We start from the raw sequence: 10,112 nt of genomic DNA on the forward strand, positions 1-10,112 counted from the left end.
AAGCTAAATACCCTTCACATGTTCATTTATGTTTGTAACTACGTGTTCAGTTTGTATGGAAGCTATATGCTCTAGTAATCCGTTCTGAGCAATTTTTTTGGAGATTATATGGTTACCTTAGGCAGTAATCCATGCCAAATTTCGTGACGATACGACGTCAAATGCGAAACTTTTGAATACAAGCCCTTGATTCCGATCGTCCCGCTTGTATGGCAGCTATATGCTAATAGTGAGCCGATCTGAACAATTTCTTCAGATATTACAGTATTTCTATGAACAATAACTCATACCCAATTCCGTGAAGATATATCGTCAAACGAGGAAGTTTCCCATGCACACATTTGATTCGGATCATTCAGTTTGTATGGCAGCTATATACTATAGTAATCCGACCTAAACAATTTCTTCGGATATTACATTGTTGCCTTAGAAAATAATCTATACCAAATTTCGTGATTATATCTTGTCAAATGTGAATGTTTCCATACAAAAACTTAATTCCGATCATTCAGTTTGTAAGTTAGCTATGTGATAAAGTTAACCGATCTGAATAATTTCTTCRGTTATTACATTGTTGCCTTAGAAAATAATCTATACCAAATTTGGTGAACATATCTTATCAAATGTAAAAGTTTTCCATACAAGAACTTGATTCCGATCATTCAGTTTGTATGGCAGCTATATGCTATAGTTAACCGATCTAAACAATTTCTTCAGAGATTACATTGTTGATTTAGAAAATAGCCTGTGTCAACTTTTATGAAAATACATTGTGAAATGTGAAAGTTTTCCATACAAGAACTTGATTCCGATCGTTCAGTTTGTATGGCGGATATATGATATAGTSATCCGATATCGGCAGTTTCGACAAATGAGTAGCTTCTTGAAGAGAAAATGACGTTTGCAAAATTTAAAAACGATATTTTAAAAACTGAGGGACTAGGGTTCGTATATATACAGACAGACAGACACACAGACGGGGAGACAGACCGACATATCTAAATCGACTCAGCTCGACATACTGATCATTTGTATATATACTTTATAGGGTCTCCGACCCTTCCTTCTGGATGTTACAAACTTCGTGACAAACTTAATAAACTCTGTTCAGGGTATAAAAAACCTGAAGCCGCTTGATCTTCCCAAGCGACATCGCTTCCATCTATGGTTTTTGAAAATTTCCATAAAAAGAGAGCTGTTATTTTATCCAGAATAAACAAGGGTTTGGTGTGGTTTGTTGGGCAGTGGAATCATTGGTTAATATTTCTTCGTAAATGAGGACGATTATCAATAGCGACTTTATAGCGCCATGATAATCGACTATTTGATGACTGAAATTGAAGTCCGTGATCTGGCAACGTTTGATTTTAACAAAACGGCGCCACTTCTCTCCCATCACATACATCAATGGATTTATTGAGAGAACACTTCGGTGAGCAAGTAATTCCACACCGTTAGACTCTTTCTTTTGGAGATATGTAAAGTCTATAGTTTATGAGGACAATCCTGCTTTGATTCACGCCTTGAAGCAAAACATTTGTTCRAACGAGTCATTGAAAATTCGACTCAACGGATGGATCATTTGAGATGTAGCCGCGGCCAGCTTTTGATAGAGATAATCTTCAAAAATAAATGCCAAAGAATGATCTTTCGAAGAATTATAGGATACATTCTCCATTATATTTARWGTTTGTGTGTTTTTTCTTTTAAAAAGTAAGGAACCTAGAAATGGATTGCCTTTTACATATGTATATGAAAATAAATGTACGGTACAAAATAATATAAACAAAAAATGTTGATGAGTAAGATCGTAATTTATATAAGTTGTCACAAAAATTTGTGGTAGAAAATAAATGGTATATGTATTTTCTAAAGATCATACAGTCAATACAAATTTGAATTATTATCCAAAATATTTATAGAAATTACTACTTTGATAAATAAAACCTAATAAATTTGCACATTACTTAGACATTCAGCTTGTAGTTGCTTTCGTATAGCGCCCACTTGAGTTAGGGTATGAGGATTCTGTGTAATAATACACTTCTTTACGGCTGGCACCTAGAATATTATAATTCGTAAAAATTTCGTAAACATGTATTACATTTAAATATCTTCATATTATATCATCAGGCAGGTTCTGGAATCCGAATGAAAATTGAAATTAAAATATATACACAACGGAGTGTGTTTGGGTTTGTTATACTAAAAAACGAAAAAATTTAGCGATTTCAAATTATTCAAAAAATAAAATGGATACATCAATATAATAATAAAAAATTGGGCGTATATAGAATATTTGCAACGATTGAAGATCAGCTGAATACAGAAAGAACTATTGGTTGCGGTTAATGTGAATTTATAATATTAGATGACCTCACCAGTAGCACCAGAAACTTTCCTAATGAAAGCTTTGTAAATTATACAAACATGATAAAAAATAGGCTAAAGAAAACTTCTTTGGAATAACTAAATTACTGGTTTTTACCCTATTCCTACCAGAAATATTTTTTTCTTGTATTTGTATTGATATATCGTCAGCTGGTTTACCATTTTATAATGTATTCAAATTGTGCACATTTATAAAATAACGGTTTGGTCGACATAATCGTACAAAAAATTCAGTAGTTGGAAAAACCATGAATCGGTTTGGAACTCTTGTGGAGACTACGCATTCTCAGGGACATTGTATAGAGCGCACCGAAGACGCTATTACTACTTTGAGGCGAAGAAGACCCGAATGAATGTCCATTCACAAACGCAGAATGTTATAATAAACGTGGATTTGCTGGAAATTCATTCGGAAGTGAATTACAGAACCTGCCTCTTCTACTCATATATAATTAAAACAATATGGATATATCTAAAGCTGCCATACCTCCCACTTCTGCTTGATGCAACTGAGTTTCCGTCTTCTATGTGCTGTGTCCATTTCTGAACAGTTTAATAATTGCTTTCTCGTCATTTTTGGCATTTCTCGTAGCAATGGCATCGACAAATTATGCTCTTCTTTCAGCATAATATCACGCCGCTTCAAGTTGGAATTTATTGTTTGTGTGACACAATGGTAAGATTCGCTTTTGCTACATTCTTTGTCTATCCACAATCGGGCGACATCACCATAATTTTTCATGTATCGAGACAGATGTTTATCCGTTTCGTGTCGGACACTATCAATGCTCGAATTTTCGTCTTCATCTAAATAAAAATACTTTACTTCAATACTATCCAAATGAGGAACATGTGGCTTCTCATCCCCCAAATTATGTTTGATTTGATGACATGGGGTATCTTTAGCAACGGTACCAATTAACGAACTGTTGTAACCATCTTCAGCAATATTTGAGGCAGTAGTATTTAAATTAAGTATGTGAAATGAATCCACGCCTTTTAAATGGTTTTCTTCAACCTGTAATAATGAAGAATTTAACAAATAATAACTATTTAAAGGGTTTAAGAAGAGCAACTAGTCCTTTGTTTATTATAAATATTTACAAAACTTAAACACTCCATTCTCACCTCTTTATTAGCCTGCGTATCATTCATATGTATTCGGTCCGTATTCTGGCCCGTAGCGATTTCATTCATGCATATATTACGTCTACAACTCATGCAAATGTTAAGTTTACGATGACAGGCTCGGCAAACGGCTTTCTTTGCAACGCAATTTTGACAAGCTATGTATATTCGATCACATTTAAGACAAACTAATACAAAATTGTATGTATATTTTTTATTAGATCTACAATTCTCCCTTTCATATGTCAAACTGTCAATTCTTGAACTGTGTTTATCACAATAAATGACATTGCCTTTAACCGTTGATTGAACTTCTCCACGTTCTGGTTGATTTGTATAAAGTCGTTCTTGGCAATATAGACAACAAATTTCATAGCTCTTTAACGGTTCATCACATTTCGAGCAAATTTTTTCACTCAAGTGAAAACATTCTTTTTCAGCCAAATGTTTATCGGCAGGAATTATATTTGTATACGAGCTCATATTGTTATAATGGTGGCTGTCTTGGCGAGTTGAATTACTAAAGTATTTATAAACTTTATTTTTGTTTACATCCCCCCTCTTATAGCATTTGCTATTTTTTAAACTTCCATTGCCAGTGTCCACTGGGATTTCCCGTTTTTCGAAACTTTTGTTATCAAATAGCGTATCAGCATCATTTTCTAACTTAGCAAGAAGTTGAGATCTCATGAGCCGATTTTGCTTCGTATCCTTTCGAATTTTGTTGAGCACGGAAAAAAAAGTAGTAAAAACTGATGCAAAGGCCAAGTCGAATAACTAATTTGTATACCTTCTCAGTGAAAATGTTTTCCTTGGCCAATTGTTCCTCCAAATGAATTGATTTAAGTTGCTCTTGTAAACGCCTTTAAATTATATGTAATTATAAATAGTGCATGAATGCAATGCAAATATCAGTTGACAAAACATTATAAATAGTTCATGAATATAATGTAAATATTAGTTGACAAAACACYTTTACCAATTAAAGTATACATAAGGATGTCCGTTTTTTCCCCAAATTGATTGAGACGGTCACCGCAGATTCAGTTTTGGCCTTGATAAAGAATTTTTTTTCGTGGAATATGGCTCGTTTTTTGTAAATTTTAATTGAACATGGGATTTTTTGATATTTTGCGTTAAAGCAAATAAACCTACGATTTCGAAAACATGACATTCTTATACAAAATTTAGCGCTCAACAAAAATTGTTTTTGTTTTTTCATGAAAACATTCCCTTAAAAGTTATGCAGAGTTAATAGTAATACATCAAATATATTGAGCTTTTAAACAAGTGTCTTATAAATTCTATGTACTACTACCACACAGTAAAAAACTAACCGGGACACTTTAGTATACTTACACATACTTAGCAAAACAAGGATAGCAACTAAAATATATGATTTAAAAAAAATTGTATTTTTTACATATATTTTTTGCTTTGTAATTATCATAGGTATCAAATTCTACATATCGTGCTTGTTAAAATACCAGAATTACTATAACCTTGTTAAAGCTTCATCCTCTATACGTTCTTTTTCTCGTAAAAGTTGAACAGTACGTCTTTTTTCTACGATTTGTTCCATTAAATCCCTTTGATACTCTTTTTTCCGTTTTTTTTCAAGCTATAAAAAATGTAAAAAATAAATATTATTATAATTAATTATTCAAGAACAGAAAAGAAGAGTGAAGATGCGCTTGAAAGAAAGGACAGTAGACTCAACTAAACCAAGACTCATACTGGGTTTTTAATAGATAAATTATKGTATTTCCATCTTGGAAATTTAAGATGCTACATTTTGTACAGAAAATTTTTAGAATATGGGTTCATAGGATATATGGAAATGGACTGAAAGGTGTCGTAATCCGATGGAATTAAAAGGCTAAATATTTTTATATCACTATTATTATCTGAACTTTATTTCGATTATTTCTACATTCGAAATTAAAAAAATTTCAGAAACTAAAAAACATACCTCTATATATTCACTACGGTCGGTGTAAATCTCTTCCTTTGACGATAACGCTGTATGACTTAAATCCCGAAGCAGTTTGTGACGAGTTGTATTTGGTCGTGAAGTCATATATGCCGTTGATTGATAGTTAGGATTCGTTACTATAATTTCTATATCAGCCTTGTCGTTAGATAGTGTTGAAGTTTTCAATGGCAGTTTATCAGCACGTCGGGAGCGAGTTTTGTTCAAAGATGGGTCCAGATGATTACTGGGAATAAACACGGGAGCAACAACACGGGTTTGTTTCTGAGATGTTTGTGCCATCTCCTTAATTTTTTTTTAAGAAAAATACGATATACCATTAACGTACAAAATGTCTATAGAAAAATAAAAAAATAATATAAAATATACAAGTATATACTAATTTTAGAGTGGACAAAACCCACAAATTAAATTTTTTTTCCTGATACCGTGAAAATACCGTCCAATGACGAAAGAAACTGGTAAATGATTTTTCCCACATAAATTACTCAGATATATTTTCATATCTTTATACTCCTGCAACATTTTGCTACAAAGAAGGGGCGGACCCACGGGGGGAGGGGCAGGTGTACTGCGGAGAATCATTGCCACGCCCACAAAAACAAAACTTACTTAAGTTACTTATTTAAAAAGCGATAATCAATAACTAAATAAGACAAAGTCACTAAATTTTACATACAGGTTGGTACAAGAAGGCTTTATAAGAGCCGATGTCAACATTGGACATTGGGTGTGGCACCACCCACTTTTAAGTGATATTAACTATCTCCGAATGTATTCGAAAAATTTCAATAACATTACGTGCATACCGTTAATGTCATAATACAGTGCTACAGTAAGAAAATGGGCGAAATCGGATTTCAATCACGGCCCCCCCTCTAACAAAGTTACAYTCCATCTGATTCTTTCACTTTCCAGTGTATATCATGATCATGTCCTACAGTGAGAAAATGGCGAAGTCGGATTTCAACTACGGCCCCTTCCCATATAACAAATATTTACATTCCATCCGATTATTTCACTTTCTAGTATATAGATCATGAATTAAAAATTATATCGGGATAAAACTTTGAACAAATAGTGCCCTTAAGATATGCCACTTTTAGTCTAAAAATTACCACCATCGGACTATAACCACTTAAGGCCCCCTATTTCTGAAAATGTTAACTACAGTGAGATATAGTTTTAAAATTCGGAAAAAATCCTTCCTTTCACCCACTCGTCGAAGTCCTAGGTTCCTAGGTTGGTATAACTATTTGTGCCACATGTCATAACAAAATAATCATTAGTGTTGAGTACATAAACTATTTTTACGACAAGTGAAATTATTGATAAAATTTTTGGTGCCGAAACGTTGTAAAAGGTCTTTGGTGATGATTGTCTGTCGCGAGGAAGTATTTTTGATTTGTACAAATTATTCAAAGAGGGTCGATAACTCGTTGACGAAGAAAAACGTTCAGGACGGCCATCAACATCAACTGATGAATAAATTTTMATTGGTGCTTGATAATCGACGATAACAGTCATAGATCTTACCGGCATCATTGAAAAAGCCGAAGAAACTGAAACATGAAACTTATTATTAGAAAGGATGGATATTTGCTTACAAACCACAATCAGACAATCAATCGGCCGAATATGGCACATATGTAAGTGAGCCGAAGCCAAAAATTAAGATTATGTTCACAGTTTTCTTCGATTATCGAGGTGTGGTGCACTGCGAATTCCTCCGACCGGTCAAACTGTCAACAAGGAATACAGTTCAAGTATTATTCGTCGCCTTCAAAAAGCTATTCGTAAATGGAAACCGGATTTATGGGCCGCCTTCTCTTGGTTTTTGAACCACGATAATGCACAGCCGCGTACTGCTTTGATTTCTAGAGATTTCACCAAATTTTCAAACAATATCGTGACGTATTCACCTATTCAGAAAATCAAACGTCCGCTCCGGGGAAACATTTTAGTCAATTGAAGATATTAAACGAGAATCGCTACTCGCTTTGAAGGATATTCCGGAAATTGGCTCTAACATCTGTTTAGAGGATTCAAAAAAAGGAGGACGACATAGACTTTAAAGAATAAATTAAGAGTTTTTAAAATTATGAACAAAATCTTACCACGCATAGTAGTATAATGAATTTCGTTATTCTACCAAAACATTATGCTGACATATGGAGAGTTAAATGTATATCTCTAAAAATGCTTGAAAATAAGTTCTCGAATATACCTGAGAAATGTCAAGAATTAATGTCACAAGACCCCTGTATTTCCAGTATAGTGATTTTCGACTCTCAACCTGACTTTAAATCGTTAGATGGTTAAAATGTGCCCAAAAAATAAAGTGACATTATATTTATTTTGAAAATTCTTTATTTATTCTGCACTTATGCCAACGGATTTTCCAATCTTCGAAACACTGGTTGTAGTCACTTTCCGAGATGACCTTCAGTTCCGCCTTCGCTGCGGCTTGAATTTCCCCAATCGTATAAAAATGGTGTCCCTGGAGCGGTCTTTTGAGCTTGGTTGTAGTCACTTTCCGAGATGACCTTCAGTTCCGCCTTCGCTGCGGCTTGAATTTCCCCAATCGTATAAAAATGGTGTCCCTGGAGCGGTCTTTTGAGCTTGGTGAACAGCCAGAATTCGCACGGCGCCAGATCAGGTGAATACGGTGGTTGCGGAACGATATGGGTTGAGTTTTTGGCGAAATGATCACGAACTACTAGGGCAGTATGGGATGGTGCATTATCTTGGTGTAAAAACCAAGAATTTTCTTTCCACATTTCCGGCCTTTTAAGGCGTATAGCGTTACGCAAATGACGCATAATGTTCAAATAATATTCCTTATATTATATATTTGACCGGTTGGAAGGAATTCATAATGCACAACACCACGATAATCGAAGAAAACAGGCCACATGACCTTGATTTTTGAGCGACTTTGGGGCGATTTTTTTGGTCTCACCTCTCTTTTTCCACGATATTCGTTCGATTGATCGGTTGTTTCGGGGTCGTAAGCATGAATCCAAGTCTCATCGCCAGTTATAATGCGTTTCATGACACCCTTTTAGTCGGAAAGGATCGTTTCACACACTTCAACGCGACGAGTTTTTTTCAAAAGATTCAATGTTTTCGGTACCAGTCGAGATTTGACGCGCTTGAGGTCCAAAACATCCTTCAAAATGGTATTGGCGAGCCTTTCGATATGCCAACTTCACCAGCAAGGTCTCTAATTGTTAATCGGCGGTTTTTCAACACCAAATCTTTGATTTGTTGAACGCGAGCTTCGTCGGTTGAGGTTGATGGTCGCCCTGGACGCTCTTCGTCTTCGACACGTTCACGGCCGGCTTGGAACTCACTATACCACTTATAAACATTTTTTAGACATAGCCTCATCAAAAAAGGCTTTCTGCACCATCCTTAACGTATCCGCAGCAGAAAATTKATTCCGTAAACAAAATTTAATGCAAATTCTTTGCTCAACAAATTTCGACATCGCATAAAACGAAAAACTCACTTTTAGCAGCTCACAAAACGACACGTACCTCAAACACTAATGAGTATTTTGACATGAAATTTAAAATAAATGTGACTGACAGTACTAACAACCTAAAAAAAAAAAATAATTCTCCAAATCCTTCGACGCGCGCAGTTTAAATTCAAATGTCAACTTATTTTTTGGGCAAACATGTATATTATAATGAAATTGAGGGAAGAAGTTCCCTTAGAAATTATATAATTTTGTTAAAGGTTTAATTTTTAATATCAATTGAGTAGATCTAGACTTTCGTCTTAACCTCATATCGTTATTATAATAAATTTATATCATATTTGAGTGTTTTAATATAATTTTAGCTGGAACGAAATAAAAATGTAAACTTGATAAAATGCCAAATTTGATTGTGATACATTCACGATTTCGAAGAATAATAAATGTTGAAAGTACTTCCCAACAGCTGAAAATATTTTACCTGCTTTGATCATTGCAAGTTGTAAGACTAATATATTAGGTTACACCCTAACTTAGCCCTTCCACTTCTACTTATAGTGAAATCGTATCTAAGTACGATGAAAATTAATATTTTTATAGTTTTATTTGGCAGTGTGTAAAAAATAAAGTTTTCGTTTTTCAAAGTGTAGGTAGCGTTTATTGGGAAAATGCTGTAAGTATAGAAAATATTTGGTTTACAGCTATCTATTATAGCCAGATATCGTTGAAGGAAACTTGCAAATAATTATCTGCATATTCCACAGAAAACGACTTTCAGGTGTGTTTGAGAAGCTCAATGTTCATAAAGATATGAACATGAAAGTTTTGTAACCTTAAGATAGAATTAATATATATAAAATTATATTTTTGACACAACTACACTAATACATAAAAATATACATGTAAACAATAAATTAAATAAAAAGTATATACAGTCCACTAAATGTCAAGTGCAATGGTAAGCAACAAAATTGTAATATGAGACTTGCTCATAAAAATGTTAAAATCATTGCACATAAACAAAATCTTAAATTAGAGTATACATAATACTAATATTAAAATACAAAATATACATACTCGAAATATTAATGCACACAAGCAACAGATAAGAAA

General features: G+C 33.8%; 1 protein-coding gene across 1 annotated transcript; it reads right to left on the minus strand.

Moving 5' to 3' along the window:
• Nucleotides 1-1,836: 1,836 nt before the first annotated feature.
• Nucleotides 1,837-5,794, minus strand: LOC108967110 (the record flags this gene model as incomplete). Its single annotated transcript, XM_018930356.1, is given in 6 exon segments — nt 1,837-2,061; nt 2,879-3,409; nt 3,520-4,230; nt 4,310-4,382; nt 5,022-5,140; nt 5,492-5,794. Coding segments are annotated over 6 exon segments (1,851 nt in total), but the record flags the coding sequence as incomplete, so codon positions are not given.
• Nucleotides 5,795-10,112: the final 4,318 nt, after the last annotated feature.

The sequence above is a fragment of the Bactrocera latifrons genome, unplaced genomic scaffold (genome assembly GCF_001853355.1).
Source record: "Bactrocera latifrons isolate USDA-ARS-PBARC rearing strain unplaced genomic scaffold, ASM185335v1 scaffold_1777, whole genome shotgun sequence".
Classification (NCBI taxonomy): Eukaryota; Metazoa; Arthropoda; class Insecta; order Diptera; family Tephritidae; genus Bactrocera; species Bactrocera latifrons.